The following is a 20,139-nucleotide window of genomic DNA, read 5'->3' as shown; positions in this document are numbered from 1 at the left end:
GTTTCTACGGGTCTCTTTTCTGTTGAGTTTTCAACTAATTATGTGCTATACAATTAATTGGGATGAACCTTTTTTTTTTGCATTGAAACCAGTAGCGAAGGGCACGTGAACTGTATGTTGAACTGGTCTTTGAATCTCCCTTTCACTGGTGGCTATAGACTGGACATGTGGAGAACTTGGATACAAGGCAAGTTTACGACAGTTCAACACAGACGTTAGAGCAAGAGAACACACACACAGTTTGATATCAATACCCTATTTATTTGTGCTTCATAGGCTTACATTTGAAAGTAATAAGACCAAAAGTATCGACAGTTGAAGTACTTACTGCTGTACTACCCAGGAGCACGACCATACATATACACATGTCAGCTAAATGAATATGATAAATGATATGATAAATATAGATCTACATAACATAATAACATAAACATACATGACATAATGACAAAAATATACATAAATATATAAATATACACAACATAATGACAAAAATATACATAACATAATATAAGTATACTAAACATAACATAATGACATAAATATGCGTATTATAATTATATAAGATAGCATGATGAATATGATAAATGATATGATAAATATAGATCTACATAACATAATAACATAAATATAAATAGCATGATGCCATAAAGTTATAAGACAGCATCATATCATGATGCCATAAACATACATATTGTTTTAACCCCACCATTCAAGATAGTGCAGAAGGTGCGCACTATTAATGACTAGACTAGGAAGGATGTTGACATTAGAGAAGAGAGAACGATTTCCGCACAAGTCTAGAGCCGAAATGAAGATGCTGTGTTCAAGGCAGATGTCCTATGTGTTTGTCACATCTCCATGGCAAAACATCTATGTCTCGTTGAGTTGCCTCCCTTCAGTTATTAAAATATCATGATGCCATAAACATACATGTCATGATGACATAACTATACATATCATGATGACATAACTATACATATCATGATGACATAACTATACATATCATGATGCCATAACTATACATATCATGATGCCATAACTATACATATCATGATGACCTAACTATACATATCATGATGACCTAACTATACATACCATGATGACCTAACTATACATACCATGATGACATAACTATACATATCATGATGACCTAACTATACATATCATGATGACCTAACTATACATACCATGATGCCATAACTATACGTATCGTGATGACATAACTATACATATTGTTGTTAACTCTATTCCCGCACTGAGATACATGGTGCGCACTAGACACTGTGCCACACGAGCGTGGAGCAAGAGGAGAAGGAAATGGAGACATGGTAGTAAATGCCGGCTTATTTTGCTGAACCAAACTAGATCTAGAACAAAACTGACATTCTGTGGTTTGTGTGTGTTCTTTATTTAATCATTAAATCCTTATCTATGTTATCATTAACATGTTGAGTGTTTTCCTGGACATAACTATACATATCATGATGACCTAACTATACATACCATGATGACCTAACTATACATATCATGATGACCTAACTATACATACCATGATGACCTAACTATACATACCATGATGACCTAACTATACATACCATGATGACCTAACTATACATACCATGATGACCTAACTATACATACCGATACTGCTGGTGCCCATCAGAGCACTGTTCCACACGTATAGAAACAGACATTGAGTGCAAATGCGAAGAAAGCCATCAAGAAAGCCAGCACCCAAAAGATATTTGTACTTCTGCCTTCACAATTGACAGGGGCATCGATAGTGAATCTTATCCAGTGGAACCTGAGCCAACACTTGAATATTTACACACAGAACCTTGTAAGGTTGCTTCGTGGGCATGCCTTAGTGACGTATCTGACAATGACCATGTGTTTGAAACCATGGCTACCTGTGGGTCTACAACTATGTCACAGGACGTCCATCGACAAGGTCTGCTGAACCTGGATGCAGGAACAACTGCCCTGATGACAACTACAGGTATCGCCACTACCTCTATATGTGTCTGAAGGCGAGCATCACCGACAACGATCATGAAGAAGTCAACGACAACGATCATGAAGAAGTCAACGACAACGATCATGAAGAAGTCAACGACAACGATCATGAAGAAGTCAACGACAACGATCATGAAGAAGTCAACGACAACGATCATAAAGAAGTCAACGACAACGATCATAAAGAAGTCAACAACAACGATCATAAAGAAGTCAACAACAACGATCATAAAGAAGTCAACAACAACGATCATGAAGAAGTCAACGACAATGATCATGAAGAAGTCAACGACAACGATCATGAAGAAGTCAACGACAACGATCATGAAGAAGTCAACGACAACGATCATGAAGAAGTCAACGACAACGATCATGAAGAAGTCAACGACAACGATCATAAAGAAGTCAACGACAACGATCATAAAGAAGTCAACGACAACGATCATAAAGAAGTCAACAACAACGATCATAAAGAAGTCAACAACAACGATCATAAAGAAGTCAACAACAACGATCATGAAGAAGTCAACGACAACGATCATGAAGAAGTCAACGACAACGATCATGAAGAAGTCAACGACAACGATCATGAAGAAGTCAACGACAACGATCATGAAGAAGTCAACGACAACGATCATGAAGAAGTCAACGACAACGATCATAAAGAAGTCAACAACAACGATCATAAAGAAGTCAACAACAACGATCATAAAGAAGTCAACAACAACGATCATGAAGAAGTCAACGACAATGATCATGAAGAAGTCAACGACAACGATCATGAAGAAGTCAACGACAACGATCATGAAGAAGTCAACGACAACGATCATGAAGAAGTCAACGACAACGATCATGAAGAAGTCAACGACAACGATCATAAAGAAGTCAACGACAACGATCATAAAGAAGTCAACGACAACGATCATAAAGAAGTCAACAACAACGATCATAAAGAAGTCAACAACAACGATCATAAAGAAGTCAACAACAACGATCATGAAGAAGTCAACGACAATGATCATGAAGAAGTCAACGACAATGATCATGAAGAAGTCAACGACAACGATCATGAAGAAGTCAACGACAACGATCATGAAGAAGTCAACGACAACGATCATGAAGAAGTCAACGACAACGATCATGAAGAAGTCAACGACAACGATCATAAAGAAGTCAACGACAACGATCATAAAGAAGTCAACGCAACAATCACGACATCGTCTCAAGAACGGACTGACCAACTGGAGAAAGAGAAAGCGGCACCCACATAGAAGAGTGCAGATGGCTTCGTGGGGAACACGCTTCCTGCCGTCTATGGCTCCCATAGACCGACCTCCACCCGCATTGACCAAAGTCCACTAACCTGTAGTGCACATAAATCTGTTCGGAACGAACAGAGCTGAGAAGGGGGCAATGTTGTAACTCTGCTCCCGCGCCGATACTGATGGTGCGCATCAGAGCACTCTTCAACACGTATAGAAGAAGACATGTTGATACTAGGACTGTTGTAGATCCGGCTGAAGTGATCTGCAAGTTATTAGAGTCAGAGCTGACTTGGCTAAAGAGCCGGCCTTTGTGCTATCTGTGAACTGTATTTAGGACCCGGGGCGGCACTGGGAAGATAGATAGAAAAGGACAGGTGAAACTTTAGACACTCTGGGACTCGATAGCTGAAGTTCAAACCTGTTTGTTTATACTTGCTGTAAATAAATACATCGGCTGTTATTACCTACAACAATATTGTTATAACTTTGCCATACGCACCGCAATCCAGGCTAGTGCAGAAAGAAGGTTCGCACTATTAGTGACAAGACTAAGTCGGATGTTGACATGAGAGAGAGAACGATTTGTTCTACGAGTTGTTCTACATGTATTTGTGATGTCCTGTAAATAAACATCTATGTCTCGTTGAGTTGCCTCCCTTCAGTTATTACATTGGTGTCAGAAGTGGGATCATAGGCGACTCAACGAGAAGAGGTAGGATTCAATCACAATGGCATCGTTGAAACAACTAGACCAGCTTTTAGTTAAAGAGCTAAGGCAGCAAGGAGGTGCTCACAGCTCGTCAAGCCCTGATAGATGAAGACGAAGATCCGGAGACCTGCCTATTTGAAATGGAACCGGAAATTTATGAGCTCATTGGATACATGGAGATATTGATGCAATGTGTCAACATATTAACAGTATGGGGAACAAGGTAGATAAAATGGTGTCTCAAGCGAAAGAAGGAGTAGACTCGTTGGTAAAGGAGCAGTTGCCTGTAGACCTGTTGTTAAAGAAGTTGCGTGGTCAAGATTGTAGCTGCACAAACAGTAGTGACGGAGACGCTGGGGAGACGCTGGGGATTGGAGCGCCGTCTGTGTTTGTGTTTGGGCAAGTCTTGTGGTTGTGACTTTCAAAACGAGAAACGTGACAACGATTGCTGCGACGATCTCAACGGGATGTATCGAATTGAAAGGAAAGAGACAAATGAAGAAACAGAAGTCTGTTATGTGCCTGAAGCGTTTGTTCCTGTTGGACCTGTTACCAGTATCTCAATGAGCCGGACAGATCAAGACAACGTTGGGTCTGCGTTCAAGCATGTTGCTATGGACTTTAAAGACATCTGTCGGTGCCTACAAGGGAAATTCGAAGCTCGACAACTGCATCCAGAAGTTTAGCATGAGCTGTACGTGCGGCGCATCACACAGGAAATGTGGAAGCCAACAAAACTACAAACAGGGCATGTGTACTTCTGCCATCATCATCGACATTGGCATAGACGAATGCCATTCAACCCAGGCTAAATCTGAGCTGTTAAGAGAAAGACATTCGAAACTTGAACTTGAAGAGACCTATCTCCTGGATGTGAAACTGTTGGGTGAGGGTGACTGCAGCGCATTGAACTTTGTTTGCAACGTGGCTGCATGTGAACCTGCAGCTCCCTTGAGAGGCGTCTGTCGGGAAGGTTTGCTGAGACAGCGTGTCCGATCAACGGCTGTGTTGAAGAAAACAGTGCTCGACACTATCTCTTTGTGTGTCAAACGGCCACGTCGTCGTCTCAACAACAGCCTGGTCAACTGGCGGAAGAGAAAGCGGCACCAGAGGAAACCAGAGCGGATGACTTCGTGGGGAACACGCTCCCTGCCGCCTGTGTCTCCCACCGATCGACCTCGACCTGAACTGTCTAACCTCCACTGCACTGTTTCTTTTCGGGATAAAAAGCTCTAAAAAGGGGGCAATGCTATAACTCTGCCATGCGCACCGCAATCCAGGCTAGTGCAGAAAGAAGGTTCGCACTATTAGTGACAAGACTAAGTCGGATGTTGACATGAGAGAGAGAACGATTTCCGCCCAAGTGGAGAGCCTAGATAAAGATGCTGTGCTCAAGACATGTTGTTCTACATGTATTTGTGATGTACTGTAAATAAACATCTATGTATCGTTGAGTTGCCTCCCTTCAGTTATTACAATATCATGATGACATAAATAGACGAGTACATAGTATGCGACTTGAACATTTATAACAAAAAAATATATATTCAGGAAAACAAAACTAAGATTAGTTCAAACACATTGAGATCTCAAAATGTGAATGCTGAACTGAGAGGTATGAACAACAAAGATAGAAATGTCCACTGCCAATATTGCTTTGTTTTCTTCCATACAAACGTTAGTTGTCAAGAGAGAGTAGTTATTAACACTTAAAACAAAACAACAACTTCCACTGGAATACGTCTCCACACAGTCCCTGACATCCAGTCCAACTTTTTCACTTGTGGCTCAGACTCAGTGAAACTATTAATCATTGATAAAAGGGGCAGAGGGAGGGATAGGAAAAAACTTAAATCCAAATGTTACCATTGGAATGCAGAGTGGTGCGAATGTAGAATGGTGCGAATGCAGAGTGGTGTGAATGTAGAATGGTGCACATGCAAGTACTGAATGAAAGTGACGAGAGAGAGAGAAGGAAGCCGGAAAATGGATTGGTATGAATAACTATTCTTAAAGTAGCATGGTTTACAAGAAGATTCAAGTGCTTAGAAACCAGTTGTGTGGTTACTTTCTGCTTGAGAGTCTCGTAAGTCAGTCCTAAATCGTTCCCTAATCTTAAGGCCCAACATAGATTAGGAAGAAAAATCAGGAGCTAGTGAAGCTAAGGCATTTAATGTGACATCACGTAGAGAGAGAGAGAGAGAGCAGTTCTTTCAAGAAATATAGACAGAGGGCATAGATCAGAAATCATGTATTTAACTCCTTAGGTTTTAATGAAGTACGAAAAGCCGCCATTAGTTTCGTGTAGATGTTACAAAGCTCAATGCAACGGCTACTTTCTTGTTGAATAAAAGCAAACTGTTCAATGTTGAAAATTTTTTTTCCCCATTAAAAGACACCATTTTAAAGTGTCACCATTTATAGTACAAGAAACTATATATTAAGTGAGTTATTTTGTGAATATGTAAAACATTCATGAACAAATTGTTTTCCTTTCTAAACTAATGTTATAAAAACTATTTCTCCTCTTAGTTCAATGTTTCTATCATACTTACTTAGACTTAGGTCCTCCCGCGCTGTTCGCCCGCATTGGGCAGCAAGCTGTCTCCATAAAGATCTGTCATTGGCAATGTCTGAAGCCTCCCTCCACCTGGTGTCAGATGACTTCCATGTCTCACTTGCATATGTTGCAATTGGAATGACGATTGTGTTGAGAAAGTGTATTTTTGTCTCGAGTCCAATAGCTTGCCTAGTCCAAATAGGCTTCAGCCTTTGGAAAATGCTCCCTCATACAGGCTAATTAAATTTTAAAGTTGTTTTGACTTTTGCTTTAAAAGAGAAAAAAAAAACAACGCATTGAGTAAGTAGAAAAGAAGAATACAATTGAAAACAAAATTAATCAGCAGCGTTTCATACACAGATCTTGCGTGAAGCCCTAAGGGGTCTTTCCATCGTTTAACAAAAATCCCATTCACCATGTACGAAGTTCACGAGGCAGGCAAACTCCTGAGACTGAGCCATTCACTCCATGTTCAACTTTTATACGTTGGCAAAAGTGGTGATCCCCTTGAGTGGAAGCCCATTCGGAATACATTCATTCATACATCACATGTGAAGTAAACCCAGTAGGGCTCTTCAGAACTTGTTTTAAAAACAGGTGACAAAGATAAACTCAAGGAGCACACGTGAAATAAACCCAGTATTTTGTACTTGTTTTAAAACAGGTGACAAAGATAAACTCAAGGAGCACACGTGAAATAAACCCAGTATTTTGTACTTGTTTTAAAACAGGTGACAAAGATAAACTCAAGGAGCACACGTGAAATAAACCCAGTATTTTGTACTTGTTTTAAAACAGGTGACAAAGATAAACTCAAGGAGCACACGTGAAATAAACCCAGTATTTTGTACTTGTTTTAAAACAGGTGACAAAGATGAACTCGAGAAGTGCCTGAGCTGCCGACATTATTTTCACATGTCTTGGACTGTATATAATCACAGACAACCAAGTTTTACGAGTACATTATGTATAGATGACATTTTTGTAATGTGAGGCTTATTTGGCATGCATGAATTTAACTGTCAGTTATGTAAGACTTGTGAAATTAGTTGGTTATAAAACGAGTGATGGACGACATATTGATACGAGAGGCAGGACTGTTTAGATCTGGCTGAAGTGATCAGCAAGTGATAGGAGTCTGAGCTGTCTGGAACCAAGAGCCATCTTTCATGCTACTAGCAAACTGGATTAAGGACCTGGAGCGACACTAGCAAGTGTGCCGGTTGTGTGGGTATGAAGGTTTGGGTAGGAAAGGACTGGTGCAACAAAAGACTCCTTGATGGCTGAAGTCACTGTCTGTCTGTCTTGTAACTGTTAATAAACACATCATCTGATAGTCAATTCCTTTCGTTGAGTGATTGCCTTAGAACAATACTAATGATATGCGAGTTAGATTCAAATGTTTGAACTTGAAAGAGACTATAAGATGCCGGAAGAGAAGAGACAAATAAATAAATAATATCATTTGTGATACGCATTCACTGTGTTTGAATAAGGAAAAAAAGTGGCGTTAAGTGGTTGCTAATAACTTAAAAGATAATTTGAAATTAATAAATAAACGATATAGTTTCGTTTTTGTTTTTTTCAGTAAATATTTGAACTGACAATTAGCGTTGACTGTTGAACGATTAATAATTTAATATTATTTTAATAATTCTTGAGGTGATCAAGCGGCCACATGCGAACGCAATGTTTGACATGCTGGAATGAAGACAGTGGCCTATTTGGTGTGTGTGTGTGTGGGAGGGGGCAGACTTAGGTTTGTCCTAGCTCCTCTGTAGCATCAACTAAAGTCATCATGAAGGAAGCAGTAGACTTTCACTCTAGGACAGTGGCACAACTCAAAACTTAGCTCAAAACAAAATGGGCAACTAACTAGAGCGGTAATAAAGCAGAGTCGATCAAGATTGAGAATTTGTTATCGACATAAGAATGTAGCTCCAGTTTGGTTTCAAACGAAAATAGTTCGTTGGTAGGCCTATTACTTCTCATGCACATTATTCCTGTCAATAGCATTGCATAAATATCATCCTATTCAATTCAACAAAGTTGTAGACTTTACACCTTAACTTGGCGGCTGTCAAATACATCATAGCTTGTAATTGCGAATAAAAATTCCTTTTTGGTAAATTTAACCGCTGCGTTTTTGTTTTACCTTGAAATTGCTTTAATTGTCCTAGGCTTCAGTGAATAATAAGTTCAATGTTTGTATTTTATCTTCATTGAAAGAAAGATGTTCGCGTTGGAAACGGAGACAGGAGTGGGGGGAAAAAAGATAAATAGAAGAAAAGAGAAAACACCAAGATAAAGAGATTTGTTTAAAGTGAAGCTTCGGGGAATACATTGGCAAAATACAAAGGTGCGAGCTTTAAATAGGAATGGTGGAACTTAAATACTCTGAAGATAAACGGACATTCTTGTTGTCAAGGTGTGGATTTTATTTGTATGGTCAAAATGTAGACAATGAGCGCCGCCACTTTCTAAGACTTGGTGAAATTACTATCCAAGTATTATATCCTATAGACACTCAACACACATTGACTAGTACTAATGAAAACTCTTCTACTAGATCTGAAGCAGAATTGTCAATTCAACGAATAACACTTAAAAACATTCGAATTTGTAGTCGGGACAACATCGCTGAAGCCAGTGTTACCTTTGCAGAAAGCATGTCCTCAGATCTGCTGATTACTAGCCATAAGAAACAAATTGCAAGCGAAAAAGGTGAAGATTCTGTATTGACACGCTAGGAAGAGATACGAATGGCAATATGTTCACAGAAGCACATGAGACAGCATCATGGCGGCGCTGGCAGAAGAAAAGAGAAACAAACAAATCACTAATTCCGTATTTTTTTCTCTTTTTCCCTATTTAGTTTTAGAAGTGTAGGATATTTGTCTTACTCTGTCCATATTGCTATTACCGTAGGCCTACAATGTATTGACAAGGGCATAACTTGTAATTGGCTTGGTTTATAAATGTGTGCTTACTCTGTCATGTAGACCTACTCAAGTAACTTATTAAAGAAACTTCTGCACATTGACATTTTTCAAGAACAGGCTGAGAAGCACCATGTTGTTGTGCAAGAAATTGATTTGGACACAATTATCAATGATGTGGCATGGACTAGTGCACCGCTAATGAATGATTTTCTTATTCCTTGACTCTAAATATTACATATGTTAATGTAAGCAGAAGCAAGAGCTTTTCACGTTCAGTAAGTGCCTCTCTAAGGGTTAGGTTTTCTCAAGTCTTTTAGTAATACCAACAAATTAACAAAACATTTAATAAAATAGTCATTTTAGACTCATTAAGGTTGTTATTCACCAATTGTACTTTAAATAAAATTCAGACTACATAGATGTATAAATAAAACCTATGCACTAGTCCAGATCTCTTGTCATTTCGCTACATTCAAAAGGGGTGAGATAAACAGTTTACAATAAAAAAAAAAAGGGGATATTTCATTAGAAAATGCATTTTGTTTTCTCTAGGCCTGAACCTGGTGGTATGAAGAAATGTATGTGCTGTCTAATACCTGTACATTGCTTGCATGTAAAAAAAGAATAAAACTAACCTAAAGGGGAAGTAAAGGTGGGGCCTAATATAGACTGAAGCTGAAGAAAAGTCCATTAAAGCAGGTTGTGACTTTCATTTTCAGATCCTATTAATGTAATTATTTCATTCATTAAATATTTATCCTTCTATTCAAATAAAAAATTCTATTTTAATTATTTCAATAGCTTAATTTTGTCAACATGTAAATAATTTTAAAAAAAAAAAATGTAGATTTTACAAGGTTGATTATTTAAGATTGAGAGTCATTCCTTCCTTCTCAAACAAGCAGTTGCCTTAGTGGCTTTTTATAATGATATGAAACCAAATAAGATCTAAGATTGTAAAAAGTTTCTAACACTCAAAGATAAAGTTCAGAATAGACTCTCTTCAACATCACTGTGTTTTATGAACTTGTTACAAGATTGCTTTACTTAGAGACAAATACGAAAACACTAAAGATAAAACATTCCTTTTATCAGCTGTTACAGTAGTTTTAAAAACAAGCAAGGCTAATGAGTTCCTCCTGCCCAAAACGTACCTGTTTAGGTGCAGGTTACTCACGTTCACCCCTTCTCCTGTTAGTGAAAACAGTTCTACCAATCTAATATTTCAGCCACACATGAAAGAGTGGCATACATAGCAGGCACATTGTCAATTTGTAGTATGGGGGAGTGGCATACATAGCAGGCACATTGTCAATTTGTAGTATGGGGGAGTGGCATACATAGCAGGCACATTGTCAATTTGTAGTATGGGGGAGTGGCATACATAGCAGGCACATTGTCAATTTGTAGTATGGGGGAGTGGCATACATAGCAGGCACATTGTCAATTTGTAGTATGGGGGAGTGGCATACATAGCAGGCACATTGTCAATTTGTAGTATGGGGGAGTGGCATACATAGCAGGCACATTGTCAATTTGTAGTATGGGGGAGTGGCATACATAGCAGGCACATTGTCAATTTGTAGTATGGGGGAGTGGCATACATAGCAGGCACATTGTCAATTTGTAGTATGGGGGAGTGGCATACATAGCAGGCACATTGTCATGTTGTAGTATGGGGGAGTGGCATACATAGCAGGCACATTGTCAATTTGTAGTATGGGGGAGTGGCATACATAGCAGGCACATTGTCAATTTGTAGTATGGGGGAGTGGCATACATAGCAGGCACATTGTCATGTTGTAGTATGGGGGAGTGGCATACATAGCAGGCACATTGTCATGTTGTAGTATGGGGGAGTGGCATACATAGCAGGCACATTGTCAATTTGTAGTATGGGGGAGTGGCATACATAGCAGGCACATTGTCAATTTGTAGTATGGGGGAGTGGCATACATAGCAGGCACATTGTCAATTTGTAGTATGGGGGAGTGGCATACATAGCAGGCACATTGTCAATTTGTAGTATGGGGGAGTGGCATACATAGCAGGCACATTGTCAATTTGTAGTATGGGGGAGTGGCATACATAGCAGGCACATTGTCATGTTGTAGTATGGGGGAGTGGCATACATAGCAGGCACATTGTCAATTTGTAGTATGGGGGAGTGGCATACATAGCAGGCACATTGTCAATTTGTAGTATGGGGGAGTGGCATACATAGCAGGCACATTGTCAATTTGTAGTATGGGGGAGTGGCATACATAGCAGGCACATTGTCAATTTGTAGTATGGGGGAGTGGCATACATAGCAGGCACATTGTCATGTTGTAGTATGGGGGAGTGGCATACATAGCAGGCACATTGTCAATTTGTAGTATGGGGGAGTGGCATACATAGCAGGCACATTGTCAATTTGTAGTATGTGGGAGTGGCATACATAGCAGGCACATTGTCATGTTGTAGTATGGGGGAGTGGCATACATAGCAGGCACATTGTCATGTTGTAGTATGGGGGAGTGGCATACATAGCAGGCACATTGTCATGTTGTAGTATGGGGGAGTGGCATACATAGCAGGCACATTGTCAATTTGTAGTATGGGGGAGTGGCATACATAGCAGGCACATTGTCAATTTGTAGTATGGGGGAGTGGCATACATAGCAGGCACATTGTCAATTTGTAGTATGGGGGAGTAGCATACATAGCAGGCACATTGTCAATTTGTAGTATGTGGGAGTGGCATACATAGCAGGCACATTGTCATGTTGTAGTATGGGGGAGTGGCATACATAGCAGGCACATTGTCATGTTGTAGTATGGGGGAGTGGCATACATAGCAGGCACATTGTCATGTTGTAGTATGTGGGAGTGGCATACATAGCAGGCACATTGTCATGTTGTAGTATGGGGGAGTGGCATACATAGCAGGCACATTGTCATGTTGTAGTATGGGAGGAGTGGCATACATAGCAGGCACATTGTCATGTTGTAGTATGTGGGAGTGGCATATATAGCAGGCACATTGTCATGTTGTAGTATGGGGGAGTGGCATACATAGCAGGCACATTGTCATGTTGTAGTATGGGGGAGTGGCATACATAGCAGGCACATTGTCATGTTGTAGTATGGGGGAGTGGCATACATAGCAGGCACATTGTCATGTTGTAGTATGTGGGAGTGGCATACATAGCAGGCACATTGTCATGTTGTAGTATGGGGGAGTGGCATACATAGCAGGCACATTGTCATGTTGTAGTATGTGGGAGTGGCATATATAGCAGGCACAATGTAGTATGGGGGAGTGGCATACATAGCAGGCACATTGTCATGTTGTAGTATGGGGGAGTGGCATACATAGCAGGCACATTGTCATGTTGTAGTATGTGGGAGTGGCATACATAGCAGGCACATTGTCATGTTGTAGTATGGGGGAGTGGCATACATAGCAGGCACATTGTCATGTTGTAGTATGTGGGAGTGGCATATATAGCAGGCACAATGTAGTATGGGGGAGTGGCATACATAGCAGGCACATTGTCATGTTGTAGTATGTGGGAGTGGCATATATAGCAGGCACAATGTAGTATGGGGGAGTGGCATACATAGCAGGCACATTGTCATGTTGCAAGGAAAGATGTCTGGCTGATTGAGAAGGGATGAGATGTAATAGATACATGGGACATGAAACAATCTCAAATGAATGTGCTTAATTAAAAGATCTGAACCACAATGAAAACCTTGGACCCAAGCCATCTCTGGCTCTATTACAGTCTGAGCCATGGAAAAATAGCATGCTGTTATTTTCATCTGCTCTGCATTGTTATCCAGGAAACTAATTATAACAATGGAAATGACATCCCACAAGATCAAGCAAAATTGAGCCATTCAAAACTAAATGATGTAAAAAATCCTCTTAAAATGACTCCTTACCATTGTAACAGGAAGAAACACAAACAGAAGAGTTAGACTAACACTTGTCTTTCACTAGAGACCTTGTTCAATGGTACATCTTCTCTCCAGACCTGAGTCTCAGCCTCAGCAGGTTTGTAGACCCCATGAGTGGACCTCCTCCTGAGGATCTGCCACAGGACAGCCACTAATATAAGTATGATCAGAATGAGAAGAAGGACAATAATGGCAGCAAGAGCTCCATCACTGAGAGATTGTGTAGTGGAAGCTTGAGGCAGTGGAAACTCACACTTGGACCCTGACAAGTCAAAAAATAAAAACAGTTTTCTAAATTATTATGACATCAACTGCAAACCTGTAATGATTTAATTGATGTATCAATGATAATTGATGTTTAAGAGTATAGAGCAATTAAGAAACTAATTGGACTCTCCTCAACAAAGATATGATAATTAGAAGATATTAATATGGTCTTTTGTCCAATTTAAAATCTGGACTAAATGAAGAGCATACATGATGTGGTCATTATGACACAACCTAACTTTCAATATAAATCTTAGCATAACTTAGCTGCTACAAAATGTACTTAATATGTCAAGTATGGCATGATACTTATACTAGGCAGATTTGTTATTCAAACTACCTTTTTTTTTTTCAAGCTACAATGAAATATGTACTAACAAACACCAAACAACCAGAACTGGGTGTGCAATGGTTGGAGCATAACCAAGCCCCTATAAGTAATGTCATTTTTTCTATACTAATAGTTCAAATAACATGAGTACTAATGCTAACTATATTTAGTTGACATTTATTGAGTTCATTTTTTTTTATTTAATGGACATTTCTTAATGGTTTTGAAATAAAGATCAGAAAACATTTCAATTTCAACTAACACTGAACTTACCAGACATCTGTCAGGTAAGACTAAAAATGAGTATACAGCTTTACATATTGCATTGATATTTAGATATAAAAGGACACTTCAATGAATCTAATTTTTTTGAATGTTGAAGAAATGGGAACTTATTCAACCAACAGATGAATATTCCATAACTCACCTGTAGTTGAAGAGGTACATTCACAAAAATAACTTCCGGCTATGTTGACACATTTAGACCCATTACTACATCCATCTGAGCCACTGGAACATTCATCAACATCAAATTGACATAAGTCTCCAGTGAATCCAGTGTTACTACAGTTACAAGTAAGACCATTCTCACAGACTCCTTTATTTTGACAGGCAATGATTTGGCAATTGTTAGCAGCAATCTAGGAAGAGACAATTTCTTTAATAAAAAAATATTGAAACAGCAACTCAGATAACATGAATTTTGTGAAAACATTGGCGCAAAGTTTAATTTTGAATTTTAATTTATTTTGTACAGATCTTTTGGAGAACTTTATAAGGCAAAATACTTGCCTAATAAAAATGAAACATTTTAATGATAATCTGCTTTTATTTTCTATAATATTTGTGAATTATGAAAACATGTGACAATAACATCGAAATGTAATAAACTAAACCAAATGGAAAACACTAAGATCAATCCAGTCTTAATGGAGCCAACAATCTACCTCTGATTGTAATGAAACTAACAAATGCTACATCACTGATGCCAAAGAAAGCATCCATCATCAAACTCTGCTTCAAAGAGCGTAATGGGGGTTCAAATCAAAGCAGAGATATAATAAAGTCTATCCTATGGTCACTGGTCTTAGCTTAAATAACTATAATGGAAATTTTCAAGTTATTAGCACACAACACAGGAAGATTTGCCGCAGTTTGCTTCACGAATAAGACTTTATTTTACAGCCTAATGTCTTGAAAAAGACTTTATTATACAGTTTAATGTTTTGAAAAAGACTTTATTATACAGCTTAATGTTTTGAAAAAGACTTTATTCTACAGCTTAATGTTTTGAAAAAGACTTTATTCTACAGCTTAATGTTTTGAAAAAGACTTTATTATACAGTTTAATGTTTTGAAAAAGACTTTATTATACAGCTTAATGTCTAAAGTTTACCTCACAGAACTGTCCAGTGTAGCCTGTGTTACAAAGACATGTGTACTGTCTGATCCCATCAACACACACACCTCCATTAACACATCTGTTATTAAGGCAATCATCAATGTTATCACTACAGTTAATTCCTTGGTACCCTGAAATATAATGCATATCTTTTTAATACAAGTTAGGAAAGAACATTAAGTCTCTGGCTTAGAATGTAAGAGCTGAAGAATCAAGGGAAAGAACTCATTTCTATATATAGGAAATCGTCCTAAAACATGTTTTGCTTTAGCAAAAAAAAAGCTTTGAAAGGTTGAAATTGCGAGTACAAACTTAAAGCTATAATTGAAACTAACTGGAGTCAAAATTTTAAAAAAATAAGCAAAACCAAGTTTAAAAAATATTTTGTTTGTTCGTTGTTTGTAAAATGTTTTACATGTTTTGGATGTTCCTTCAGAGTTGAAGATAGTTTACTTCCTAGTCCAAACCTCCCGTAGGACGACGGGGGATGGGAGCAGCAGGGTTTGAACCCGAGACCATCGATAAATCCAAACGACAGTCCAGCGTGCAAACCGCATGACCAGGCAGCCATCCTAAAAATTTTATGTCCAACTTCTGAGATAAAAATAGTTATACTTCTCAAGTCAAATTGTGAAATAAAAAGAATATTAAAAAAAAATTGAATCAATAAGTCTAAGGTATCAGGGTATACGAAAACTTGTATCAGAAAATATATTTTTAAAAAATCAGAAGAGTAAAACAATGTTTTATTTTTTAGGTTTTATTGGTTTCACTATGAAACCTAAAATTATTATTAAAATTATTGTTCAACATAATGAAGTCAATAGACATGAGCATTTTGTTAAATGATACTCTGTGTAACTGATTCTAATGTTTAAATCTATGATTACAGTATTTTATTAGCAATGTCAAAATGCAATCCTAGACATTTGGTTGGAAAGCAATTGTAAACTTTTGGTGTTGGACTGGTATGTGAGAGTTTTAATGCACTAATTGTTAAACTTCCTAAGGGATAATAAAGATAATTATTTTTCTCATCGTGTCCTTAAGATACACAAATGGGCTTAAGATAAATTCTAATCTTGTATAACCTTTACTGGAATTCGACCTTAAGATCTTTATTTAACCATGAAAGGATTTTAAACCACTTAACCCCACACAAAATGAAATTAGGTCAATTTCATGATAATTAAATTCTTAAATGACTTCAATTCGATTAGTTTAGATTAATTAAATTATTTGGATAAGATTAGCATCTTACCTGTTCCAGTACAATTACATGTGTAGCCATTCACTAAATCCATGCACTGACCACCATGACTACAAGGGTTGGTCTCACAGTCATCTTTGTTCTGTCCACACCTTGGTCCAGTCCAGTAAGATGTACATACACATTGGTAGCTGCCAGGTGTATTCAAACATGTACCTGATCAAAGGATGAACAAATATTTGTTGAACTGTATAATGTATAGGACTAGATAGATAATGTACACACAAAAAAGTAAAACATGTTTCCAACTAAATAATCTTTCTGACAAGGAAAATAAGTGCTTATAATTTTTACTAGCATTAAACATCAGCTACAGCCATTGATTTTTTCACAGGCTATATATTGCTTAATTTAGCTTAAATATTTCCTTTCATTTTTCTAAAAAATTCCAGTAAACAGTCTGCATTTTAACAATCTTCCAAACATAATTTTAAGCCCCTGAATCCCTTTTTGTTTTTTTACCCTGCCCATGTAATGTTATCTTACATATTGAAATGGAATTACCCTCTTTAGAATGTCTCGCACATACATTCACATACTTTTTGGCAGTCAATTCTAGTATCACTTTTGTTATTGCCCCCCCCCCTTTTAACGTCCTATGTACAATCTCATACTAGATTTTATTAATTGTAATCAACCCTTTGGATTGCCTCCTATCCCCTCTCTCACACTTAATTCATTACAGCCTTTGAATTATAGAACACATAAATCTATAAATCTACTCCCATCTGGGAAAACACATTTATTAATCCTAAAGGTATATAATAATCCCTGACAATACTGAGAATTATAAATTCTAGATCAATGTCTAGAATAAAAGACTGCTAGTCTTATCTACATACATACACACATGAAATCATTATTGTCATTGCTGTTCTGATAAAAAGGAAATAGATCTATGCTGTGTCAAAAAAAAAAGAAACAGATCTATCTCTTTGATGCCAAGTAATGTTCTATACTTTGACTGTGTCTAAAAGGAACAAGAAAGAAAATATGCTTTAAAAATACAGAAGTTTGATTATTTGTGCTATTTTTTTTTTAGCTTTATAAATAGAAAGCAGCCTTTTGGGGAAAATACAAAAAATAAAATATAAAGGTTTAACAGAAAGCTTTTGCAATTTTTCACAATTATAGTTTTCATTTTTAACATCCTAGAATTTAAAAAAAGTAGAATCAAGACCGCCTCTGGTTTGCAAGTCAGAGATTAGAAAATTAAAACCAAATTAAAATCTCAATTTATGATGGTTATGAAGAGATTAAATTTACTAAATTCACAAAACAAAACATTAGGAAAAAACAATCATATTTATCTAATCAATAGATATATTTTATCTTTTAGAAAGATCAAGATATTATTGGTTAGTTGTCAGCTATTGGTAAAAGTTTCCCCATTTATTAGATCATGTTCTTTCTTATTACAAAACCAAATATTCCAGGCTGTGATATCAAGTATTGCTAGAATCAAACAACTGACTTACCTCCATTATAGCAAACATCATGACCTTGGCATTCATCATCATCTAGGTGGCACTGAGTTCCATGGTAACCAGTGCCTTGACAATTACAGCTGAAGCCCCCTTCAAAGTTGACACAAATACCTCCATGTAAACAGGGCGAGTTCAGACATTCATTATCATCTACAGTACACTGTATACCAGTGTAGCCAGTTCCTGGGAGTAACAACTATAATGAGCACATAGAAATCACAATCTTATCATGTAAATTGACTATCAAATGATCCTTCACCACTTTGCTTTCAACTTTTGTGGCTTCCCTCTTTTGCTGTTTTTTTATGAGAAACTATTGGGAAAAATAATGAGTGTGTAGGAGAACAATCTCAATGTAACCAAAGAATACCAACTATGTATTATTATAGCATGAAACTATACACACACCCGTGACTAGCCCACTCATTCTCTTCTGGTTTACACACTGCAGTGTGACAATTAACCATATTTTCAAAGTTTTAAGTAGTTTGAACTAACAAACCATGTAGACATAAATTAGCTGGTGTTTCTGTTTTGTATGGTAAATAAGTAATTTACCTGTACAATTACACAGGTAAGATGGGGATATACTGTGGCAGTCACTCCTAGCTTGACATTTGTCTACCTGGCACTTTTCATCTGACCATCCACAGGACTGGACAACATCTGTACAACTACATACACCCTGGTAAGTACATCTGCCATTGTAATAACAAGGTTGACTATAGCATGAGTCTGTGATAATTTCACATATTTGTCCAGAGTAACTGTAATATCAAAAAAAATATAACATGGAAAACATAATTTGTAGGTAACAATTTTGTTAAAAAAATGTATGAAATGAGGTTACTTAGATGAAAACTAGAAATAGCAAAAACTTCATTAATGAAAAAACTGCAATGAATTATGCAAGAACAATTTTATCAACCTATACAAGTATCACAGATAGTGGGGAAAAATCAGAAGTATGGAGCCAGGGTTACAATCAACCTCTATGTTTTGCCAAAAACAGCACAAAAGTTACATTCTGCACCCTGACTTTTAGAGACTTGTCTCTTTAGAATGACTACTAAAAGTATCTTATGGACTTTATTAGTCAATTGGTATTTGACAATGTAAGAATGTTGTCTCTTGATGAACATGGTGGCTCCGAGTTCTTGGCTTCAAGTTATGACTCAGATTTTTGTTATGAACATTCAAGTTAAACTCTTTGTATTTCAGTAATTGAAAAGTGAAATGCTTTGGTTGCAGTATTAGACTAAGACATTCTTGCATCAATCCTTGGTCATTTTAATTCTAAATCTTGGATTTTAAAAAAAATGCACATAAGTATTAGATTTGGTGCCAAAAAGGAAAAAAAAAGATTTCCAAAGGGTACAAAAAGTAATAATATAAAAACTCTGACTAAACTGTTCATACAAACATACCCAGGTAAACAGGCACATCTAAATTGATTAATGCCATCTTGACACTGAGCTCCATTTTGACATGTGACATTTTGGCAGTCATCAATGTTGACTTCGCATGTTTTGCCTGTAAATATTTCAAGGCTTAACATTATTTTCTTGTCAGAGTATAATGCCAACATATTTTCAATTTATACTAGCTACTTCTTATTACTTTTATTGCTTTTACTTTTATTTAGTGTCTCTTTAATGCCTAATGAACACTGGCGCAATCTCTTTTATTGACATGTTTGGGGGAGGGAGTAACTGGGAGAAGGCTTCAGTGCTGCCTATTAGCACTCAGCTAAATTAAATCTCAATTAAAATTATTGGTCTACATTGAAATTTAAACTCGAGCCCCTTTGTTAGGTAGTTAAGCTGTTTATGGCACTCAACCACACCTCTTATATTGTTATAATAGTTAAGTTATTTATATCTACCTGAAGATCAATAACTTATTAAATATGCTTTTTAATCATGTAATGTGTAACACT

General features: G+C 37.3%; 2 protein-coding genes across 3 annotated transcripts in view; one reads left to right on the top strand and one right to left on the bottom strand.

Moving 5' to 3' along the window:
• Window positions 1–240: 240 nt before the first annotated feature.
• The window catches only part of LOC106071565 (protein eyes shut homolog), a 50,442-nt gene continuing 30,543 nt past the window's right edge, over window positions 241–20,139 (bottom strand). The window contains exons 23-31 of one of the 2 annotated variants that reach the window (XR_008779771.1): window positions 19,628–19,733; window positions 18,759–18,967; window positions 18,192–18,383; window positions 16,705–16,869; window positions 15,438–15,574; window positions 14,469–14,682; window positions 13,429–13,705; window positions 9,210–9,361; window positions 241–6,821 (exon numbers count right to left, since the gene is read on the bottom strand). Coding sequence is in view for 1 of the 2 variants with exons in the window: in XM_056041208.1 (XP_055897183.1) it covers window positions 13,461–13,705; window positions 14,469–14,682; window positions 15,438–15,574; window positions 16,705–16,869; window positions 18,192–18,383; window positions 18,759–18,967; window positions 19,628–19,733 (1,268 nt within the window). In the remaining variant the exon portion in view is untranslated. The remainder of the gene's footprint in view (window positions 6,822–9,209; window positions 9,362–13,428; window positions 13,706–14,468; window positions 14,683–15,437; window positions 15,575–16,704; window positions 16,870–18,191; window positions 18,384–18,758; window positions 18,968–19,627; window positions 19,734–20,139) is intronic. The other variant, XM_056041208.1, reaches the window with a different exon arrangement.
• Window positions 2,022–3,290, top strand: LOC129928382 (GATA zinc finger domain-containing protein 14-like). Its single transcript, XM_056042603.1, has one exon. The coding sequence runs from the start codon at window positions 2,022–2,024 to the stop codon at window positions 3,288–3,290; it is 1,269 nt and encodes a 422-aa protein (XP_055898578.1).

This window comes from Biomphalaria glabrata, chromosome 9 (genome assembly GCF_947242115.1).
Source record: "Biomphalaria glabrata chromosome 9, xgBioGlab47.1, whole genome shotgun sequence".
NCBI lineage: Eukaryota > Metazoa > Mollusca > Gastropoda > Planorbidae > Biomphalaria > Biomphalaria glabrata.
Note: the sequence above shows the minus strand (reverse complement) of the source record. Positions and strands in the feature narration are given on the sequence as shown.

Excerpts from the sequence above, each read along its gene's own strand:
- LOC129928382 (XM_056042603.1), top strand. The coding sequence starts at position 2,022 with ATGTGTCTGAAGGCGAGCATCACCGACAACGATCATGAAGAAGTCAAC.